A 24,801-nucleotide genomic window follows, 5' to 3' on the forward strand; every position below is an offset into this window, starting at 1 on the left:
TACATGCATGACCTCAGACTTTATGCTGCTGCCTTAAAAGCCCTGCAGGATAAGTACAGTCAGCCCCGCCAACTTGTCCATTGTGAGCTAGCCACCATTCTAAACTCCCCTGCATCTTGCCACAGCCTGTGCAACATCTCAACCTCACTACTGAGTCTGAGACACTCAACACTGTTTGTCAAAATGTTGTACAACTTCAATGTGCCTCAGTTACCTGTTGATGTTCCACCTCTGTCCGAACCCTCCAAGAAATATCGGACACATCAGACATTCACCGCCAACAACTTATGCCTTTTACCCCAACAGCCAGTATGTACAGGCCCGTCAGGTGGACCCATCGCAGTCCTTACAATAATTTGCTGTTCCCTTCAAGGCCCCACTACTGTCTTGCCTAATCCCGAGCGCTTCAGAAATGTAGAATTTCTCCAACAATCGTTCCTCCAACAATCAGAAGATCAGTAGCCAACAATCCTGGCAACCGCGAACTGTAAAAATAATGACTTTGTAGGACCTGTGTCCGTTCTTTCCAGTCCTCAGCACCCAGACATCAGCAGGCTTGCCACATGGAAAGTCCTTGTGCTGCTCTCTACACGTGGTGGCTGATTGTCCAGTTCACCCAGCAACGCGGTCCTCATTTTAGACAATGGTGGGAAGGTGACGCATCCCTACCCTGGAGCTGATGAATTAAAATGGAGTGTCATTTCTACTTTAAAGTTATTTTCAGTTGGAGATTACATTAAGTACCGAAGAGACACTTTGATACCACATCTTCAGTTGATGCAAATGAAAAATTGTCCGCACTACAGATGGCTAGGGGTCTGCTAATAGAGGACTAGTGAAGGTCCAGTACACTACTTTTGTGAAAACAATTTCCTTTTCAATGTATTTTATTTTGTATTCAGATTTTTTTATTTTTTTTATTCAGGTTTTTCAGTGGGTGCTACAGCACCCTCAGAACCCCTGCTTCCGACGGCTATGCTTGTGGGGTATGTATGGGTGTCTGAGCTGAATGCGATCTGATTATGCAGACAATCTGGAATTTTCATCATAGTAATATTTATCATAAAAACTAGATGAGAAGCAGTCTCGTCAACCCTCAACAAGGAAAGACCGGCATGCATGTTGTTGATGTTAGTTCTGTTCAGGGCAAGGGTGCTGCTCTGTTTTGAGCCAGTTGCAGCTTTGTTACTGCACTTGACCATATTACTGGACAGTAATCAAGATGGGACAAGACCAGAGCATTAACACAGAGCATCTTTTTATAACAGACATACCCCTCCCAATCTTCACAACTTTGTCAATATGACTTGTCCATGATCATTTACCATCTGTTATACCTAGGAGTTTAGCTTCCTCAACTCACTAAATGGTCTCAACCTTTATACACAACTCCAGGTCTTAGAGGATGTTTAGCTTCCTCAACTTACTAAATGTACCCAAACAATTCTACTTTTAAAAATCCACCTTTCCAGAAACAAGTCTCTCACCGTTGCCGCTTGCTATAGTCAACCCTGCCCCCAGCTGTGCCCTGTACACCATATGTGAACTGAGTGCCCCCCATCTATCTTCAGAGCTCGTGCTGTTAGGTGACCTAAACTGGGACTTGCTTAACACCCCGGCCATCATACAATTTAAGCTTAATGACCTCAATCTCACACAAATTATCAATGAACCCACCAGGTACAACCCCAAACCAGTAAACATTGTCACCCTCATAGATATCATCTTAACCAACTTGCCCTCCAAATACACCTCTGCTGTTTTCAACCAGGATCTCAGGATCACTGCCTCATTGCTTGCATCTGTAATGGGTCCATGGTCAAACGACCACCCCTCATCACTGTTAAACGCTCCCTAAAACACTTCAGCGAGCAGGCCTTTCTAATCGACCTGGCCTGTAAGTAGAGGATGCCTGGTAATTCTTTAAAAGTGCCTTCCTCACCATCTTAAATAAGCATGCCCCTTTCCAAAAATTTAGAACCAGGAACAGATAAGGCCCTTGGTTCTCTCCAGACCTGACTACCCTTGACCAGCACAAAACATCCTGTGGCCTTCAGCATTAGCATTGAATAGCCTCCGTGATATGCAACTTTTCAGGGAAGTTAGGAACAAATATACACAGGCAGTTAGGAAAGCAAATGCTAGCTTTTTCAAGCAGAGATTTGCATCCTGTAGCACAAACTCCCAAAAGTTCTGGGACACTAAAGTCCATGGAGAACAAGAACACCTCCTCCCAGCTGCCCACTGCACTGAGGCTCAGAAACATTGTCACCACTGATAAATCCACTAAATTTGAGAATTTCAATAAGTATTTTTCTACGGTTGGTCATGCTTTCAACCTGGCTACCCCTACCCCAGTCAGCCCTGCACTCCGCACAGCAACTCGCCCAAGCCTCCCCATTTCTCATTCACCCACATCCTGAAAGAGCTGCAAAATAGACAATCTGGACCCTCTCTTTCTAAAATTATCTGCTGAAATTGTTGCAACCCCTATCACTAGCCTGTTCAACCTCTTTCGTATCGTCTGAGATTACCAAAGATTGGAAAGCTGCCGCGGTCATCCTCTTCAAAGGGGGAGACACTCTAGACTCAAACTGCTGCAGACCTATATCTGTATCTATCCTGCCCTGCCTTTCTAAGGTCTTCGAAAGCCAAGTTAACAAACAGATCACAGGCCATTTCGAATTCCACCGTACCTTCTCCGCTATGCAATCTGGTTTCAGAGCTGGTCATGGGTGTACCTCAGCCACGCTCAACGTCCTAAATGATATCATAACCGCCATCGATACGAGACATTACTCTGCAGCCGTATTCATCGACCTGGCCAAGGCTTTCGACTCTGTCAATCACCACATTCTTATCGGCAGACTCGGCAGCCTTGGTTTCTCAAATGATTGCCTCACTTGGTTCACTAAGTACTTCTCTGATAGAGTTCAGTTTGTCAAATTGGAGGGCCTGTTGTCCAGACCTTTGGCAGTCTATGGGGGTGTCACAGGGGTCAATTCTTGGGCTGACTCTTCTGTTTTCATCAAAGATGTCATTCTTGCTGCTGGTGATTCTGATCCACCTCTACACAGACTACACAATTCTGTATACTTCTGGCCCTTTGGACACTGTGCTAACTAACCTCCAGATGAGCTTTAATACCATAACTCTCCTGTGGCCTCCAACTGCTCTTAAATGCAAGTAAAACTAAATGCATGCTCTTAAACCAATCACTGCCCGCACCGGTCCGCCCGTCCAGCACTACTCTGGACAACTACAAATACCTAGGTGTCTGGTTAGACTGTAAACTTCCAGACTCACATTAAGCATCGCCAATCCAAAATTAAATCTAGAATCGGCTTCCTATTTCGCAACAAAGCATCTTTCATTCATGCTGTCAAACATACCCTCGTAAACTGATCATCCTACCAATCCTCGATTTCGGCGATGTCATTTATAAAATAGCCTCCAACACTCTACTCAACAACTTGGATGCAGTCTATCACAGTGCCATCCGTTTTGTGACCAAAGCTACCCACCACTGCGACCTGTATTTTGGCTGGCCATCACTTCATACTCGTGGCCAAACCCACTGGCTCCAGGTCATCTACAAGCCTCTGCTAGGTAAAGCCCCGCCGTATCTCAGCTCACTGGTCACCATAGCAGCACCCACTCGTAGCACGCGCTCCAGCAGGTATATTTCACTGGTCACCCCCAAAGCCAATTCCTCCTTTGACCGCCTTTAACTTCTTGCGTCGAGCCAACCCGGATTCGGGATCATGACTACAGCCTCAAGCCCATTACCATAACGCAACGGTAACTATTCATGAAAATCGCAAATGAAATGAAATCAATATGCTAGCTCTCATGCTTAGCCTTTTGTTAACAACACTGTCATCTCAGATTTTCAAGAATATGCTTTTCTGCCATAGCAAAACTAGCATTGAGCATTTAGCGTTAGCATTTAGCGTTAGCATCACCAGGCAACATTTTCACAAAAACCAGCAAAAACAATCAATAAATCATTTACCTTTGAAGAACTTCAGATGTTTTCAATGAGGAGACTCTTAGTTAGATAGCAAATGTTCAGTTTTCCTGAAAGATTATTTGTGCAGGAGAAATCGGTCTGTTTTCTGCGTCATGTTTGGCTACCAAAAAGAAAATGAAAATTCAGTTATAAAAACGCCAAACTTTTTCCAAAATAACTCCATAATATCGACTGAAACATGGCAAACGTTGTTTAGAATCGATCCTCAAGGTGTTTTTCTACAAGCTCGTTCACAGCATATTCAGTCATATAAGGAGACGTTCGTAAAACACAGCGTCAAAAATCCTGTTCATTTCCTGTTTGAAGTTTCATCTTGGTTTCGCCTGTAAGATCAGTTCTGGGGTACTCACAGATATCTTTGCAGTTTTGAAAGCGTCAGTGTTTTCTTTCCAACGCTGGCAATTATATGCATAGTCGAGCATCTTTTCGTGACAAAATATTGCACTTAAAACGGGCATATTTTTTTTTATCCAATAATGACATAGCGCCCCCATAGGTTGAAGAGGTTAATTCCAGTTCTCTGATGCCAATGACTGGAACGAACTGCGAAAATCTCAAGCTGGAGACTCATATCTCCCTCACTAGCTTTAAGCACCAGCGGTCAGAGCAGCTCACAGATCACTGCACCTGTACATAGCCGATGTGTAAACAGCCCATCCAACAACTACCTCATCCCCATATTGTATTTATTTATTTATTTATCTTGCTCCTTTGCACCCCAGAATCTCTACTTGCACATTCATCTTCTGCACATCAATCCCTCCAGTGTTTAATTGCTATATTGTAATTACTTTGCAACCATGGCCTATTTATTGCCTTAACTCCCTTATCTTACCTCATTTGCATTCACAATATATAGACTTTTTGTTTTCATTTTTTCTCCTGTATTATTGACCGTATGTTTTATTCTATGTGTAACTCTGTTGTTGTATGTGTCGAACTACTTTGCTTTATCTTGGCCAGGTCGCAATTGCAAATGAGAACTTGTTCTCAACTAGCCTACCTGGTTAATTATAATAAATGTAGTAACCAAAAAAGCGCTTTCTAGCAATATAATTGTTGTTTCTGAATCCTTATCTGAGTGGAGAAGTGCAACTGAAGCGCAAAATTTGTCTGTCAAGCATATATTACAATAAGAAGCATTTTGGATCTGCGTTTTATATTTTTTTCCTCTGTGAATAATATAGAATTCTGCGTTAACGTGACCCCTAAGTTTAACTTGATAGTTAACCACGTAAGTGGCTGAATTAGTAAGGTGCAGGGTCATCATATTGCGTTAGCTTCCTGCCATGTTTGAAAATTCAAAGCCATTTTGGTGAGTTATTTGTACAGCTGCAACATTGATTTTCTTGCCTTTTTTCTCTTCTCCGTTCTCGGCCCGTCTTTTCCTCCACCTTCTCTGAGTAGAGCAGACAGGCCCGTTGCCCGAGCGACTCCAGACTCCACACAGACACAGCGTGTACACATGCTGCTTCAGAGCCAGTACTGTTCTTCCTTTAGACCAGCAGGCGTCAACTTATTTTATTTGCACAATGTCACATTAGCTTGTAAATGTCCAAACTCACCAAAAAGGACCATTGGTAGCTACTACCTGTACAGTAGATGTGTAGCTTTATGCACTGGATTGCGTGTCTTTACAATTTGTTTATTTTCGTTGGTGCTCATTACCATATTTAGCTGGCAGCCTCCATGGAAATATGCTGTTACTTGTGCAAATGTTGCTAGCATTCTGGTAATAGTTGCCAATGGGATTTTCTTTTGTCGCCCCCTTGTGTACTAAGCCGGTAATTCCATAATTTGCGGAATGAGAGACGGTATGATGACATGAACATCTGGATACTACCCTTCTTGAAAGTCCAATATCTTAAACTGCTGACATGCAAAATATTTTGGGACTGTTTATTTTATTTTTTATTAAGTTTTATTTATTCAGGGTAGCCCAATTGAGACTGGCGTATCATTCCCAATGGTACCCTGAGTACAAACATTTTGTCACAATAGGTAGAACAATTTGTAGAACAATCAGTTTAAATAACCACAAGGCACAACCTCAACACCACAATATCAACAAATTAACTAAAAGAATCAATCGAAACAAGTGCAAATCTCAATTATTTAATTCGACACCAGAGCCCTAAACTACCATAGCGGCTCCAGGAAATCAAGATGCAAGGAATTTTGTAGGTTATTCCAACGACTAAAACTAAAGAATGATTTACCTAAATTGTTCGAGACCAAGAGTTAACCAATACTGTGAGCAGGTTGGGTAGCTTATTCTTTTGTACTTTAGCAACAAATTTATGTTAGTTGGAAGCTTGTGTAGTGTAGGGCTTTGTAAACGAAAAGGGAGTAATGAATTGGTCTATGGGGCTTTGATGAGGACAGGATGTAGTGGTGAATATTAAAACTGTCTCCAGTGATAAAACGAATGGCGTTGTGGCAGACTGCATCAAAGGTTTAAGAGTAGTGGCTGCTGCAATCTTGTGAATGGTGTGACCATAGTCATGAACTGGCAGGAAAGTTGATTACACAAACTGCGTTCTGCTATCTAGGGTGTGGCCAGATCTATTTCTAAAAAAGAAGCCCACTTTAAATTGTAACTTTTTTAAAGTAACTCATCCATATGTTTGAAAACAATTAAGTCTTTGTCAATCCAAATGCACATATATTTGTAGGCAGGAACCTGATCAATGGGAGAACAATCGATTGGATAAATATATAGGCTCTCTGAAACATTTTTGCGAGAACTACAGACCAACATATATTTAGTCTTGCCCACATTAAGGACGTGTTTTAAACCAACCAGGGCTTTCTGTAATGTTGACAAGGTCAGGTTGCAACTCCAACATAGCCTGGTCAACAGTTGGGGGAAATGGCATACATACACTAAATGGCGTGTATTAAGGTGTCCGCATAAAAGGTATGTTTGACTTGCAGGTGTCCACATCTCATTCCAAAATCATGGGCATTGATATGGAGTTGGTCTCCCCTTTGCTTCTATAACAGCCTCCACTGTTCTGGGAAGGCTTTCCACTAGATGTTGTAAAATTGCTGTGGGGACTTGTTTCCATATAGCCACGAGCATTAGTGAGGTTTGGCATTGATGTTTGGCGATTAGGCCTGGCTCGCAGTCGCCGTTCCAATTCATCCCAAATGTGGTCGATGGAGATGAGGTCAGGTCCCGGACAGTGATGTTCTTCCACACTGATCTCGAAAAACCATTTCTGTATGGACCTCGCTTTGTTCACAAGGGCATTGTCATGCCGAAACTGGAAAGGGCCTTCCCCAAACTGTTGCCACAAAGTTATAAACAGAGAATTGTCTAGAATGTCAATGTATGCTGTAGCGTTAATATTTCCCTTCACTGAAACTAAGCAGCCTACACCGAACCATGAAAAACAGCCCCAGAGAATTATTCCTCCTCCACTAAACTTTACAGTTGGCACTATGCATTAGAGCAGGTAGCGTTCTCCCATCAGACTGCCAGCTGGTGACTCCAGAGAATGTGTTTCCACTGCTCCAGAGGTCCAATGATGGCGAGCTTTACATCACTCCAGCCACCCCTTTTCTTCCCAATTCCGATCTTGTCTCCTCACTGCAACTCCCCAATGGGCTCAGGAGGCCAAATCACGCGTCTTAACACCCGCCCGGGCGGGTTAAGCCGGAAGCCAAACCGCACGGTTGTGACAGACGAAAAGCCGATCCACTGACAACCAGCCCGCTGCCGCCCGACCCGCCATAAGGAATCGCTAGAGCGCGATCAGCCAAATAAAGCACCCCAGTGCCTTAGTCCGCGGCGCCGCTCGGGAGGCCCCTCGCCAAACAGTTCTTGTGCTGACATTGCTTCCAGAGGCAGTTTGCAACTCGGTAGTGAGGTGCAACCAAGGACAGATGATTTTCATGCGCTTCAGCACTTCGGCAGTCCAGTTCTGTGAGCATGTATGGTCTACCACTTCGCGGCTCAACCTTTGTTGCTCCTAGGCGTTTCCGTTTCCACTTACAGTTGACTGGAGCAGCTGAAGCAGGGCAGAAATTTGACAAATTTACTTATTGGAAAGTTGGCATCCAATGACAGTGCCACGTTGAAAGTAATTTGAGCTCTTCAGTACGGGCCATTCTACTGTCAATGTTTGTTTATGCAGATTGCATGGCTGTGTGCTCGATTTCTACACACCTGTCAACAACGGGTGTGGTTGAAATAGCCAAATCAACTCATTTAAAGGGATGTGGTGTTAGTGTCGTCAACACAGAGATTAATATTACAAGTTAACAGACCAATATTATTTACATAAATAGTAAAGGGAACAGGTCTCATTATCGACTTTTTGTAATGTCCAGGAAACTAGATTTAACACAGTCAGATCCCACATTCAGTCCTGTCTGACAGAACATTTTCAAACCACTTGCAAGAAGCCTGATCCAGGCCTATTTCAGTCAACAACAAAAAATCATCGTCAATCTACACACAATACTCCATAATGACAGAGCAAAAACAGGTTTTTATAAATTGTTGTAAATGTATGTATGTAAACCCCCCCAAAAACGTTTACTTTATTTACATAAGTATTCAGAGCCTTGGCTCGAAGACTCGAAACTGAGCTCAGGTGCATCCTGTTTCCATTGATGTTTCTGTAACTTGATTGGAGTCCACCTGTGGTAAATTCAATTGATTTGACATGATTTGGAAAGACCTGTCTATATAAGGTTCAACAGTTGACGGTGCATGTCAGAGCAAAAACCAATCCATGAGGTGGAAGCAATTTTCTCCATAGCACTCCGAGACAGGATTGTGTCGAGGCACAGATCTGGGGAAGGGTCACCAAAACATTTCTGCAGCATTGAATGTCCCCAAGAACACAGTGGCCTCCATCATTCTTAAATGGAAGAAGTTAGGAACCACCAAGACTCTTCCTAGAGCTGGCCGCCCGGCCAAACTGAGCAATTGGGGGAGAAGGGCCTTGGACAGGGAGGTGACCAAGAACCCAATGGTCACACTGACAGAGCGCCAGAGTTCCTCTGTGGAGATGGGAGAACCTTCCAGAAGGACAACTATCTCTGCAGCACTCCACCAATCAGGCCTTTATGGTAGAGTGGCCTGACGGAACCCACTCCTCAGTAAAATGCACACGACAGCCCGCTTGGAGTTTGCCAAAAGGCACCTAAGAAACAAGATTCTCTGGTCTGATGAAACCAAAGTTTAACTCTTTGGCCTGAATGCCATGTGTCACAGGACAAGTCTCTGAATGTCCTTGAGTGGCCTAGACAGAGCCTGGAATTGAACCTGATCTACCATCTCTGGAGAGACCCGAAAATAGCTGTGTGGCGATGCTCCCCATCCAACCAGACCGAGCTTGAGAGGATCTGCAGAGAAGAATGGGAGAAACTCCCCAAATACCCAAGAAGAATTGAGGCTGTAGTCGCTGCCAATGGTGCTTCAACAAAGTGCTGAGAAAAGGGTCTGAATACTATTTCAGTTTATTATTAATACATTTGTAAACATTTCAAATAATTCTATATATTTTTGGGGTTGTTGTGTGTAGATTGATGTGGGGGGGGGACACTAATCTATTTATGAATACGGCTGTAACCTAACAAAATGTGGAAATCACAGAATAATTCTCCGTAATCTAGAATTTTTCAAATACCTGAGTGATTGGATGTAGAATCATTCCGTCTGACCTTAACACAAGGAACATTTATTCCCTGTAATTTCTCCACCAATTCATGCGTAAACCAAAGATTACATAAGTCTTTTAGCCTTAGCTTTTGGTACACTTGTATCAACAGTGGACTAATTCATGTGTAACATTGAGGGTTCACTTTGAATGATGGTCACTGTTGCCGTCTAGCATTTTCCGATAAAGTATGCCTTCTCTATGGAGAATATTGACCGTTTATTTGTACTAATTTATGCTCAACTTTGAGGGTTCACTTTGAATGTCGTCCACTGCAATTGTCTAGTATCAAATAAAGTTTTTATTTCCTATGTCTGACTGCTGTTCAGTGTGGTGGTCTGGGAGTTCAGAGGCATGACAAACTCAGACGAGGAGTGCCGTCTCGGGCGCATTGTCTCCTCTCTCAAACCAGCCACTTTCATCCACCACCACCACTCTCCGTTTGTACTCATGAGTACAATGTCACAGTGGTTCCATGCACTTTGATGTGTCTCCACACCATATGGGGAAGACTAGCTCACTGGGTTGTGTATAGGGTTTCTCACACAGTAGAAGTGTATGTCAGTGGATCAACTTCTTACCCACTGTGAGAGATATAGTCATGACCAATGTTCCCTACATTTTTTGGGGGCACTAAGCAAATTTTAGGTCTGCTGAGCACGAACTTGAACGTTGTGTAAATTCTGTGCAAATTCCAGCATTTGTTTACTGTGAACCACTGATGCAGTACAGTTTTATGTGGCCAAGTAGACTACTGTGGCTATTTGATCATAATGTAGACTTACCAGAGTGGCCTACCATCAAAATAATGGAAAAAATGCATCCCATAACATTTTAACATGGAAATAGCTGTTCTATCATTCAGCCTACAGTAGCAACCAATGTGAGGTGTTCAATGTAAGCCTACATTCTGAGACTTTTGAAAACAACGTGCAGGGCTTGACATTAACCTTTTTTATCCACTCGTCCTTCAGACAAGGAGGTGACTGAAAATGTGTTGTTTGGTACATGAAAACCACTTTACAACATGAAATGCATTATTTTTCCCATACCATTTATTACAAATAATCAGACAAATGATGCTACCCTCTGCCTATTGGCTACTCTCAAAATACATCACTTTTAAACTGTAAAAAAATGTTTTTACTTGACTCTCTTTTCAAGAATGTCTATAAATGTACACATTGTGTGCTCTTGTTGGAAGCAATCCCTCCCCCATTGCTGACTACAAATGATCTATAACTGGGCTAATAACTCACTAACTAGCAAAGGATATGAACCAAATGTGCACACGTGGCTACATGCAGCTCACGCTTTGATCTCAAAACAAGCGCATCTACTCTCCACCACAGCTGTAAACACAATCCGGTTCAAAGTCAATTTTACAGATCCATGTATGGCAATGGTCAATTCGCATATAGGCCTACTGCAGTTCTGATTGGTTATGCCGCATCGTCTGTGTAGCGAACGGGCTGAGTCGTGCACAATAAAATCCTATTCCGATGCTTTCTGCCGACAACAAAATATCTTGAATAGTTCATTTTGTTTCAGTATGTTTCATTGAAAGTGGCTAATATTGCTTTGATTTGATCTCAATTGTCACAGTAAAGGGAAACGTTAATAGTGTTAACTCAACTTTGTAGAATTTGTGGGCAAGCTATTTCTTCTCTGCCGGCAGTCATGACTCATGACACATGTTTTAATCTTTAAAGTAAATCGCCACAGGTTTTACCAGGATTTTTTGTTGCTGTGTGTGCCATTGAACCAGCTAGACCAGACAGTAGGCACCTACAATGATTTGTTATGCTGTCATTGGTTAGAATTCACAGTAGCTTCACATATTCCCTTATGGTACTTAGCATGAACCACAGTCACGTTAGCCTATGAAATGCTGGCTTGGATCCACAGGAGCCATCAAGCTCTAATTGATGGCCACGGGGAGAGGGACTTAGTTAATTAGCTTAGTTAATTTTCTACTGACTAGACCCTTTAAACACCTCCCTCTTTAAACTCTCTGCTGTCTCGTTTCTAAGACAATCGGACCTCACCCTTACTGTACTGTTTTGTGTATTTGTTCAACCATAGTTAATTTGGGCATCTTGACTATGGCAGTTTAGTGCAATGACATACTGGTGAAAGGATTAGGAACAAAACGCGTTACAAATGGAATTGTGTGGGTTTGTAGTCCTGTCATCTCCGTGTGTGGTTGTGGGATTCTTGTTGCTCCACGGAATCTGAATGCAATTTAATGGAAAATTCCAATCGAGTTGACACCACGTAAGTGCATTTGAGATGTGTTCAAACGTGCAAAAGTCCTTTTATGTTCACCTCAGTGCAGTTCCACAGTCCCAGTTCAAATATATTCTGTTCACTTGCTCTGTGTAACTGCAGGCTGTGGTTTGGTCAGTACATACATTCACAGCAGCAGTCCCCAGACAGAAAGTGCATGTATACATCAGAAAATGACAGTACTACCTTATTGTAAATGCTCCCCTCTACTGGTATATTAATACCATTACATTTCTCATGAGTGCAGACTGCAGAGCTACTGTGGATGTGCATTATTGGAAAATCTCTTATTTTATTCACTTTTGATGCATTTTCAACACGTGTTGTACACAATAGAGGCCTGCTTTTTAAAGGTGCATTATTTCATCTGTGTATAATGAACACATTACTTTTATGATATACTGACTTGAATCTGTATTGGGAATAGAGCTACTCTGTCCAATATATGATATCTATGAATTCAACAGCCTGTAATTAAACATATTGAGATCCATTACAGTTGATGGAATAAAAACGAGCAGGAAAACCATCTACGCAAATGCTTGTGACATTTTTCACGTTCATTTACGGGTACAGTAAATACAGAGCTGGTACGGTTCAAGGTGCCTAATCCACTCCCCTGGGCAATCAATGAAAGCATTGTTGATGTTTTCCCCCCACTGCAGGGACTGCTGCAGTACAGCACAACCTCCGGGGGAGCGTACTGTAGCTTGTTTTCCTGAGAAAAGCTTTATGATTGTAATGGTCGAGCAATAGACATGATTCCTCTTCCAGGGCTCAAAACGGTGACCAAAACAGTTTCAGTACAACAAAATATTAGTTGCTAGAGTGCCAGTGTATAATTAAAAACGTTTTTTTTTTTACCTGGTCACGTGTTTTTACATTTTTTTAAATCGACATTTATTCAAACAGCAATGAGCAGGCAGACCAGGTATTCAAAAAGGTTGGTCCGAAGTCTTGGTTGAATCTTTGCTATACGCAATTCAGTCATCATGAGCTGTTTAAACGATTGTTTCTGAAGGCTTTCCCCAAAATTTCCCCTTGCAATTAAATGTTGACTCCAAAGTAGGCCTACCTGGTAGAATGATTTCATGATGATTTGTGTAGCGGGGCATTTGTTTTAGCAAACTCTGTCGTCACATGTATTCTACATTGTACAAAAACATCACTACTAGGAAAACTCCGAAACTGAGATAAAACCTGTAAAACTGAATTTACCAAATATGAAATTGATTTCACCCTACAACTGTAGTGACTGTTCAAAATCGCAAAAAAATAACACCCTTTTTGAGATTGTGCCACGGTTATATTTTTAAATATTTTTAAATATAACCAATAGGAACTAGGGCTGGAAATGTCCAGGTACCTCACGATACTATCACAATACTTAAGTGAAGATACGATATGTATTGTGATTCTTAAGATTCTATATGTAATGCGATTTGATACTGTGATTTTATTGCAATTCGAAGTTCCAAACATATATTGCTCACCATGTCTGCTGCAGAGAGACGAGATGATGCCATGAGAGAACGAGTTTTGAACCGTCATGGGGGGGGAAGTGCTGAAAACAAATTCTCAATTTAAAAAGATGGAGAACAAGCTTTGTTTTGATGCAGGTACAGCAAACAAGCGCAGAAATAGTATTGCGCTTCTGTCAACTATACGATATGATATATTGTCAGAAATAATATCTCGACATGTAATCAATGTTTCCCCCACATCACTATTATAAAGATAGCATTTAAATGGTGTGTGCATCTGCTTTCCCTGGCCAGTTTTTATTTGGGCTAGTTGTCAGAGTCGTGTGTGTATAGGTGGCAGGGAAGTTAGGCGCAGGAGAATCAAACAGTGTAATGGAGTTATTTAATAACAATGAATGAAATATACAACAGGTAATGAATTCGATTGAAACCAGGTGTGTAGGAAGACAAGACGAAACCAATGTAAAATGAAAAAATGGATCAATGATGGCTAGAAGACCGGTGACGTCGACCGCCGAGCACCGCCCGAACAAGGAGATACTTTGACTTCGGCAGAAGTCGTGACACTAGTACCTTTCAGTGTGCCGCTGGCAAATTTACCTGAATGTCAAGGGCATGCTAATTTAAAAGATTGCTATTCATTATTAGCCTGGCTCTGTATGGAATGCAGATACATTATAGGACACAGGTCAGGTCATTGTCACCGCGCAGCTGTGAAGAGTTGGTGCGACCAAATCATGTGTTGCTGCAATCAACTCATGAAGTTGGTCGCACAAGTGGAAAAAGTTAGTCTAGCGCCTTGTCTTTTGAGGCACAATTATTCTGTGATTTACATATGGCCTTTGAGAGTGTGAATTGCGTGCTCTTTGAATTGTTTCATTATTAACTGTGTGACTCGGTGCTTTTGGTCTTGAGGTACTCGAACTGGGTCAGCCAAGAAAGTGAAGTCATGTTTTGGGAGTGGGGGGGGGGGGGGGCGTGCGTGCGATCATGCAAGTGAGTGCGCAAGTCATCTCTTATTTATTTGTTATTTAATTGACAATGACAAATAATGCACATCCATTTAAGTGGCAAGGATACAGCAGCTATGTAGCTAATTAAAACAAAGGTCATCCATTATCCCACGACAGGCTAGTCAGACAGTCAGCACTGTCTGATGAATATCAATATATGACCTGATTTTAACATCCATTTAACTTTTTTAATGTGTTTTCTTCAGGTTTTATATCATGCTGTTTAACAACGATTCTGTGTCACTGTGTAAACATTTGATTTATCAATCTTTTTCTTATTTCTTTTTCTTTTTAGAAGGAGCTGAGTCTTCCAAGAAGAGGAAGTTTGTGAGTAAATCTGTTTCTTATATTAAACATCCACGACCACATATTGTGCCTCCACAGATGCATGATGTGTTTGTGTAGCTCTTGCAGGCTACTTACTGTCGTTGTGTTATACTTAGAGCTAAACAAAGGAGTTGTGTACTTTCAACAGTGGCTGACGGATCAAGGAGTGCATGTCGCCATCTTTTGAGTCCATAGTTCCATTTTTCGTTCTCATGCTATCCTATTTGCTGATTCTCTGAAGAAATTAGAAGATATCAGCCAAGAAGCTGTAAATTCATTTGAAAATAGTCTCAATTAGAAGCAAACCATTTTGTTTTGAATTTAAATAGCTGCCTCAGCTAACGTCATTGGGCACTTGAGAGAATAAAAACACATTTTAAGGGTCAATGTTTCTAACAAACCAGTGAAAAATGGGTATCGGTATTAGTGTCTGTAATATCTATACTACCCTCCATTGCCTAGTGGATTGATACAAATAAAATAAGACACATGCTTCAGAAATCATCTGAGGAAACGGATACTTTACTATAGGATACTATACTATAGGATACTTTACTATAGGATACTATACTATAGGATACTATACTATAGGATACTATACTATAGGATACTATACTATAGGATACTATACTATAGGATACTATACTATAGGATACTATACTATAGGATACTATACTATAGGATTTATAGACACTATACTATAGGATTTATAGACACTAGGTTTATAGACACTATAGGTTTATAGACACTATAGGTTTATAGACACTATAGGTTTATAGACACTATAGGTTTATAGACGCTATAGGTTTATAGACGCTATAGGTTTATAGACGCTATAGGGTTTGTAGACGCTATAGGTTTGTAGACGCTATAGGGTTTGTAGACGCTATAGGGTTTGTAGACGCTATAGGGTTTGTAGACGCTATAGGGTTTGTAGACGCTATAGGTGTATATATACTATACTATAGGATTAAACGACTAGGTTTATAGACACTATGGTTATGCCACTTTGTTTACATACTCATCTCATATGTATATACTGTACTCGATACCATCTACTGTATCTTGCCTATGCTGCTCTATACCATCACTCATTCATATATCCTTATGTACATATTCTTTATCCCCTTACACTGTGTATAAGACAGTAGTTTTGGAATTGTTAGTTAGATTACTTGTTGGTTATTACTGCATTGTCGGAACTAGAAGCACAAGCATTTCGCTACACTCGCATTAACATCTGCTAACCATGTGTATGTGACAAATACAATTAGATTTGATTTGATTTATAGGTGTAACGGTTTTCTTCTGGTGAAAGAGAGGCGGACCAAACTGCAGCGTGGTTAGTTTTGTACATCTTTAATAAAGATGAAAATAGAACAATCTACAAAACAAGAAATGTGAAAAAAACGAAACAGTCCTATCTGGTGCCACAAACACAAAGACAGGAACAATCACCCACAAGAGACCTAAAGAATATGGCTGCCTAAATATGGTTCCCAATCAGAGACAACGATAAACACCTGCCTCTGATTGAGAACCACTCTAGGCAACCATAGACTTACCTAGAGTACTACTCTAACCACAATCCCATAACTACAAAAAAAACAGACAAAACAAACCACATAAATCCCCATGTCACACCCTGGCCTAACCAAAATAATAACGAAAACACAGAATACTAAGGCCAGGGCGTGACGGTACCCCCCCACACAAAGGAGCGGACTCCCGGCCGCTACCTAAATCCATAGGGGAGGGTCTGGGTGGGCGTCTGTCCACGGTGGCGGCTCTGGCGCTGGACGTGGACCCCATTCCAACATAGTCTCTGTCCACCTCCTTCGCGTCCCTTGATTGGCGACCCTCTCCGCCGACCCAGGCCTACTAACCCCAACAAAGGGCCAACCTGGACTGAGGGGTGCCTCACGACTGAGGGGAAGCTCGGGACTGAGGGGAAGCTCGGGACTGAGGGGAAGCTCGGGACTGAGGGGAAGCTCGGGACTGAGGGGAAGCTCGGGACTGAGGGAAGCTCGGGACTGGGACTGAGGGGAAGCTCGGGACTGAGGGGAAGCTCGGGACTGAGGGGAAGCTCGGGACTGAGGGGAAGCTCGGGACTGAGGGGAAGCTCGGGACTGAGGGGAAGCTCGGGACTGAGGGGAAGCTCGGGCAGGTTGATGGATCCGGCGGATCCTGGCTGGCTGGCGGTTCCGGCGGATCCTGGCTGGCTGGCGGTTCCGGCGGATCCTGGCTGGCTGGCGGTTCCGGCGGATCCTGGCTGGCTGGCGGTTCCGGCGGATCCTGGCTGGCTGGCGGTTCCGGCGGATCCTGGCTGGCTGGCTGGCGGTTCCGGCGGATCCTGGCTGGCTGGCTGGCGGTTCCGGCGGATCCTGGCTGGCTGGCTGGCGGTTCCGGCGGATCCTGGCTGGCTGGCTGGCGGCGCTGGCGGCTCATTGCAGACTGGCGGCTCTGGCGGCTCCTTGCAGACTGGCGGCTCCTTGCAGACTGGCGGCCCTGGCGGCGCTGGGCAGACGGTCGGCTCAGGCGGCGCTGGGCAGACGGGCGGCTCAGGCGGCGCTGGGCAGACGGGCGGCTCAGGCGGCGCTGGGCAGACGGGCGGCTCAGGCGGCGCTGGGCAGACGGGCGGCTCAGGCGGCGCTGGGCAGACGGGCGGCTCAGGCGGCGCTGGGCAGACGGGCGGCTCAGGCGGCGCTGGGCAGACGGGCGGCTCAGGCGGCGCTGGGCAGACGGGCGGCTCCGGCGGCGCTGGGCAGACGGGGCTCAGGCGCGCTCAGGCGGCGCTGGGCAGACGGGCGGCTCAGGCGGCGCTGGGCAGACGGGCGGCGCTGGGCCGGGCGGGCGCTGGGCAGACGCTGGGGCGGGCTCAGGCGGCGCTGGGCGACGCTGGACTGAGGGGCTCCGGCGCCGCTGGACTGAGGGGCTCCGGCGCCGCTGGACTGAGGGGCTCCGGCGCCTCTGGACTGAGGGGCTCCGGCGCCTCTGGACTGAGGGGCTCCGGCGCCTCTGGACTGAGGGGCTCCGGCGCCTCTGGACTGAGGGGCGGAAACTCTGGTAGCGCCGGACAGGCGGGAGCACCTGTGTTGATGGGACGGAGAGACAGCCTGATGCGGGGTGCCGGCACTGGTGGTACCGAGCTGGGTACACGCACCTCAGGGCGAATGCCTTGCTTACTACGCCAAATCAACTGCTCTCTTTCTTCACACTCCCCCAATTCTATTAACACCTCCTCGAGTGTCTCCTCATCTCCCATCCGTTCACTCTCCTCCATTCTGTCCAATAACTCCTCGACCCTCTCAGACTCAGCCCTCAGCTTCGCCGATAGCTCCGATAACATCCATTTATAGACACTATAGGTTTATAGACACTATACTATAGGATTTATAGATACTATACTATAGGATTTATAGACACTATAGGTTTATAGATACTATAGGATTTATAGTCACTATAGGTTTATAGATACTATACTATAGGATGTATAGACACTATAGGATTTATAGTCACTATAGATTTATAGATACTATACTATAGGATTTATAGTCACTATAGGTTTATAGATACTATACTATAGGATTTATAGTCACTATAGGTTTATAGATACTATAGGATTTATAGTCACTATAGGTTTATAGATACTATAGGATTTATAGTCACTATAGATTTATAGATACTATACTATAGGATGTATAGACACTATAGATTTATAGATACTATAGGATTTATAGTCACTGTAGATTTATAGATACTATAGGATTTATAGTCACTGTAGGTTTATAGATACTATACTATAGGATGTATAGACACTATAGGTTTATAGATACTATAGGATTTATAGTCACTATAGGTTTATAGATACTATACTATAGGATGTATAGACACTATAGGTTTTTTGATGGTATACTATAGGATTTATAGACACTATTTGTTTATTGATACTATACTATAGGATGTATAGACACTAGGTTTATAGACACTATAGGATGTATAGACACTATAGGTTTATAGATAGTATAGGGTTATGATCACCAGGGTTTATGGTGTCTGTTGTGGGAATGCATGTGCCTTGGATGGCACATGTTTAATGAATTACTTAAAAGACTCACCTTATGCTTGAGTGGCAGGTTGCCAGCTTTAAACACTGCTGTTTACCACCCGGTATATGGAGTAGGATGAACCTGCCCCTTAGAGGCTGACCTTCAGATCAGTTTTGTGTTTCCTCCCTCAAATGTTAAGGTCAGGAGTTATGCAGTATAAACTCATCCTAGATCTGTGCCTGAGTGCAACGTGTACCTGGAAACTGTCCCTGAAAGGGATCCAGATTGGATTAAGTCAGTTGCCACGTCTGTCTGCAGGCTAGGGCAAAGTAACAGCAGGAGCACTAGGATTATAGTTGAATGGCGTCAACTCTATTTGCACCAACAGTACCTTTTAAGGCAGCCACACCGCTCTGATTCAGAGGGAGGACACATTTAAATGCGGAGGACACATTTCAGTTGAAGACGTTCGGTTGTACAACTGACTAAGTATCCCCCTTTCCCTCATCTGTTTATGAATGCAGGGAAATCCTCAATATAAAGTGTGGTGTGAAAACACAAAAGGAATCACCCAGCTATTTGTTTCATGTGAGAATGTCATGGTCCAACATGTTTGGTCCTCTTCAGCTTTGGACATCAATCTCCTGTGTATTTCATGCCTATTCTGATGGGATTTGACTCTGACACCATGCTGCTCTACCTGCCAGTGCAGCAGAAGTGAGCCACAAAGATGGTCACCCACTAATACAGCCTTTCCCAAACTAGGGGTCGTGACCCCATATGGGGTCGCCTGATTTGAAAATGGGGTTGCGAGAGAAACTATGAAAAGAAATATATAAATATAAATATATATATACAAATACAAATTGTGCTTGGTTCATAGAACCGGGTTCCGTCGGTAACCTCCAGTAGCCACTAGATGAGGATGTAAAAAAACAGCGGTGTGTGGCTCGATCTTTTTTGAACGGTTTAAGTTACAAAATATTATGACTCTATCACTCAAAGTTAAGGCTCTCAGGAACACGTGTTTGTCTTCTGTTTCCCTCTACAAGGCCCAAAAGTCTCCTTAGAACTGAGTGGTCAAGACCAGGCACTAAATCAGACAGGGGGGAGAAGAACATCATCAAAAGTAAACATTGGCCGTTGATTACGTACCTTTTTTTACGGGGGGATTTGCACATTTAAAAAGATCTCTAGAGTAAACGGGTTTACGGGCCCAAAAAGTTTAGGAACCCCTACACTAATAGATGGGTGCATGGCTGGGGACCACCTTTGAAGGTGAACTAGATGCACAGCCACAATAAACAAATAAAAAGACTATCGTTAAAATGTGCTTTTTTTAGTCATCGTTTAAGGTTCGGGTTAGGCATAAGGTTAGCAGTGTGGTTAGGGTTAGGCATAAGGTTAGCAGTGTGGTTAGGGTTAGGCATAAGGTTAGCAGTGTGGTTAGGGTTAGGCATAAGGTTAGCAGTGGGGTTAGGGTTAGGGGGTTAGGGTTAGGCATAAGGTTAGCAGTGTGGGGTTAGGCATAAGGTTAGCAGTGTGGTTAGGGTTAGGCATAAGGTTAGCAGTGGGGTTAGGCATAAGGTTAGCAGTGGGGTTAGGCATAAGGTTAGCAGTGGGGTTAGGCATAAGGTTAGCAGTGTGGTTAGGGTTAGGCATAAGGTTAGCAGTGTGGTTAGGGTTAGGCATAAGGTTAGCAGTGTGGTTAGGGTTAGGCATAAGGTTAGCAGTGGGGTTAGGGTTAGGCATAAGGTTAGCAGTGGGGTTAGGGTTAGACATAAGGTTAGCAGTGGGGTTAGGGTTAGCAGTGTGGTTAGGGTTAGGCATAAGGTTAGCAGTGGGGTTAGGGTTAGGCATAAGGTTAGCAGTGGGGTTAGGGTTAGCAGTGTGGTTAGGGTTAGGCATAAGGTTAGCAGTGTGGTTAGGGTTAGGCATAAGGTTAGCAGTGTGGTTAGGGTTAGGCATAAGGTTAGCAGTGGGGTTAGGGTTAGGCATAAGGTTAGCAGTGGGGTTAGGCATAAGGTTAGCAGTGTGGTTAGGCATAAGGTTAGCAGTGTGGTTAGGGTTAGGCATAAGGTTAGCAGTGTGGTTAGGTTAGCAGTGGGGTTAGCAGTGTGGTTAGGGTTTAGGGCAGGTTAAGGTTAGCATAAGGTTAGCAGTGGGGTTAGGGTTAGGCATAAGGTTAGCAGTGGGGTTAGGGTTAGGGTTAGGCATAAGGTTAGCAGTGGGGTTAGGGTTAGCAGTGTGGTTAGGGTTAGGCATAAGGTTAGCAGTGGGGTTAGGGTTAGGCATAAGGTTAGCAGTGGGGTTAGGGTTAGGCATAAGGTTAGCAGTGTGGTTAGGGTTAGGCAGGTTAAGTGTGGTTAGGGTTAGGCATAAGGTTAGCAGTGGGGTTAGGGTTAGGCATAAGGTTAGCAGTGTGGTTAGGGTTAGGCATAAGGTTAGCAGTGTGGTTAGGGTTAGGCATAAGGTTAGCAGTGGGGTTAGGGTTAGGCATAAGGTTAGCAGTGGGGTTAGGGTTAGCAGTGTGGTTAGGGTTAGGCATAAGGTTAGCAGTGTGGTTAGGGTTAGGCATAAGGTTAGCAGTGTGGTTAGGGTTAGGCATAAGGTTAGCAGTGGGGTTAGGGTTAGGCATAAGGTTAGCAGTGTGGTTAGGGTTAGGCATAAGGTTAGCAGTGGGGTTAGGCATAAGGTTAGCAGTGTGGTTAGGGTTAGGCATAAGGTTAGCAGTGTGGTTAGGGTTAGGCATAAGGTTAGCAGTGGGGTTAGGCATAAGGTTAGCAGTGTGGTTAGGGTTAGGCATAAGGTTAGCAGTGGGGTTAGGCATAAGGTTAGCAGTGTGGTTAGGGTTAGGCATAGCAGTGTGGTTAGGGTTAGGGTTAGCAGTGTGGTTAGGGTTAGGCATAAGGTTAGTGGGGTTAGGGTTAGGCATAAGGTTAGCAGTGTTAGGGTTAGGGTTAGGCATAAGGTTAGCAGTGGGGTTAGGGTTAGGCATAAGGTTAGCAGTGGGGGGGTTAGGGGTTAGCAGTGTGGTTAGGGTTAGGCATAAGGTTAGCAGTTAGGCATAAGGTTAGGGGTTAGGGTTAGGCATAAGGTTAGCAGTGGGGTTAGGGTTAGGCAGCAGTGGGGTTAGGGTTAGGCATAAGGTTAGCAGTGGGGTTAGGGTTAGGCATAAGGTTAGCAGTGGGGTTAGGGTTAGCAGTGTGGTTAGGGTTAGGCATAAGGTTAGCAGTGGGGTTAGGGTTAGGCATAAGGTTAGCAGTGGGTTAGGGTTAGGTGGGTTAGGGTTAGGCATAAGGTTAGCAGTGTGGTTAGGGTTAGGCATAATAAGGTTAGGGCAGTGGGGTTGGGGTTAGGGTTAGGCATAAGGTTAGCAGTGTGGTTAGGGTTAGGCATAAGGTTAGCAGTGGGTTAGGGTTAGGCATAAGGTTAGCAGTGTGGTTAGGGTTAGGCATAAGGTTAGCAGTGGGGTTAGGCATAAGGTTAGGCAGTAAGGTTAGCAGGTTGGGGTTAGGGTTAGGCATAAGGTTAGCAGTGGGGTTAGGGTTAGGCATAAGGTTAGCAGTGTGGTTAGGGTTAGGGGTTAGCAGTGGGTTAGGGTTAGGCATAAGGTTAGCAGTGGGGTTAGGGTTAGCAGTGTGGTTAGGGTTAGGCATAAGGTTAGCAGTGGGGTTAGGGTTAGGCATAAGGTTAGCAGTGGGGTTAGGGTTAGGCATAAGGTTAGCAGTGTGGTTAGGGTTAGGCATAAGGTTAGCAGTGGGGTTAGGGTTAGGCATAAGGTTAGCAGTGGGGTTAGGGTTAGGCAGTTGGGGTTAGGGTTAGGCATAAGGTTAGCAGGTTAGGCATAAGTGGGGTTAGGGTTAGGCATAAGGTTAGCAGTGGGGTTGGGGTAAGGTTAGCAGGGTTAGGCATAAGGTTAGCAGTGGGGTTAGGGTTAGGCATAAGGTTAGCAGTGTGGTTAGGGTTAGGCATAAGGTTAGCAGTGGGGTTAGGGTTAGGCATAAGGTTAGCAGTGGGGTTAGGCTCAATATTTTTAAGAAGAGAAATTGAAGGTTTATGAGAAATATGTCATAAACCCTCTGGCATCAATGGTGATGGCATCGTTGGGGTCACATATTGCCCTCTTTTTCCTGAATGTTGTTTTGAAGAATATGTCAGTGTTCATCTATTTATGGAACAGATGACATTTGTTGGGTAATAAAATGTAGGTCCTGAAAAAGATGGTCTTGTTGACATTCCCAAACAAAGCTCTGATTTAAATCTACAGCTTTTACAATGAAAAGGGAATCAGGGCAGTTCAAGACAATTTGTTGTGTGTACACTCAAAATAGATCAGAGGTTTGATTTCCAGTCATCTACGCTAAGTGTTTATTGTCTTCTATTCATAGGGCGACCTTAATAACTTACAGGCTTGTGCGTGGTACAATTAAATAACTAGAAATAGATCACACGCAAGTGTTGGAAATTGAGACAGTCGGCACATCTCAATGATCCTAATGTATATGCTGTGCAATTGGAGCACTAGCCACACTCACAACGCTTACTTGCTGTGGTGGTTTAGATTTCTAGGGTTGAATCCTAACAGGGACATTAATGTAATCACCTTTTCTTTGTGATGTGCTAGGATTTCAAGTTGAGTTTAAGCCCACAGAGAGTAGTGAGCTGTATAATTTGATGGCCACTGGCCGTGGTTTGCTTTTGGGTCTAGAGTTTTGGGAAACACTTCAACTGTGTCATTTGACAACTGGCGACTTCACAATCGCATGGGTGCTTAGGGCCAACTAAAGCCCCCTCTAGCCTCCTCTCCCATTCTTTGTGTTCATAGGCAGCCATTTCCTGTGTTTGTTCTGTACCGCAAATACAGGCCAGCTGCACCTATTTGCAAAAGGTACAATGGAGAGAAAGTAGGGTACAGCAACACAGAGAATCTGACAAGGGAGATCATTTTCACTGTACTCTTTCTGAGTTGGTTGCACATGAGAGATTGTAATTGGAATAATGCCTTATTGATGCATATCTCCGGCATTGTCAAATAATATTTCAATAAGTCTCGTTGGGCAGCGTGTTGGTGATTTATGACATGTCCGATATAACAAGCCCACCATATGTATGATTAATATCTATCTCTCTAGTCGTCGGTTGTGTTGACGGTGTATCTGCGGGGGCCAGAACACAGCCTAGAATGAACACCCAACAAAAAGTGAATAAACTCAGCAGGACAGTCAGATGACGTTTTGACAATAGCAAAGACTAATAATGTTCATTAAAGTTTGACTAAAGAAAAAAAATCTTAGTCAGATTGGGTATTCAAGGTTTCTCGAAAAAAAACAAGGTTTCTTAATAATGTGTTTGGATATGTCCAAGGGTGCTTATATATACACCTTACAGTGGGTGAGACACACTAATGGCACCAATTTAATTGTAAAGAGGTATCCTTGGGCATGGAAGAGATTTGATTCTTACTATAATAGAGCCAGATATTGTTCCTATGATCTAAGGTGGAGGGAACCACAAAGCTAAATGTATTTTGTCATTTTTACCCCCCCCCCCTTCATTGTGACTCCTTTACTTTTCCACGTTCATCGACTGTCATCCACACTGTCGATTACTTTCAAAAGAAGCTAAACTCTGAATGAACCAGATTGAGTGAGTGTTGCCGGTTGCCCTTGTGGAGTCACAATGACTCCTTATAAATGATTAGAGCTCAGAGCTGCTGCTGGTACACTAGATATAGTACTAGTCAGTTTGGACATCTTCTCATTACAGGGTTTTTCTTTATTTTTACTATTTTCAAACATTTTAGAACTATGAAATAACACATATGGAATCATGTAGTAACCAAAAAAGTGTAAAACAAACCCAAATATATTTTATATTTGAGTTTCTTCAAAGCAGCCACCCTTTGCCTTGATGACAGCTTTGCACACT

The 24,801-nt window shown here is 43.7% G+C and overlaps 1 protein-coding gene across 4 annotated transcripts in view; it reads left to right on the top strand.

Annotated features, from left to right (window-relative positions):
- LOC124006760 (microtubule-associated serine/threonine-protein kinase 3-like) overlaps positions 1–24,801 on the top strand; it is a 164,992-nt gene that overhangs the window by 72,718 nt on the left and 67,473 nt on the right. For all 4 annotated transcript variants that reach the window (XM_046316886.1, XM_046316888.1, XM_046316887.1 and 1 more), the window contains one exon: positions 14,790–14,821. In XM_046316886.1, the coding sequence (XP_046172842.1) occupies positions 14,790–14,821 (32 nt within the window). The remainder of the gene's footprint in view (positions 1–14,789; positions 14,822–24,801) is intronic.

The sequence above is a fragment of the Oncorhynchus gorbuscha genome, linkage group LG20 (genome assembly GCF_021184085.1).
Source record: "Oncorhynchus gorbuscha isolate QuinsamMale2020 ecotype Even-year linkage group LG20, OgorEven_v1.0, whole genome shotgun sequence".
In the NCBI taxonomy this organism is placed as follows: Eukaryota; Metazoa; Chordata; class Actinopteri; order Salmoniformes; family Salmonidae; genus Oncorhynchus; species Oncorhynchus gorbuscha.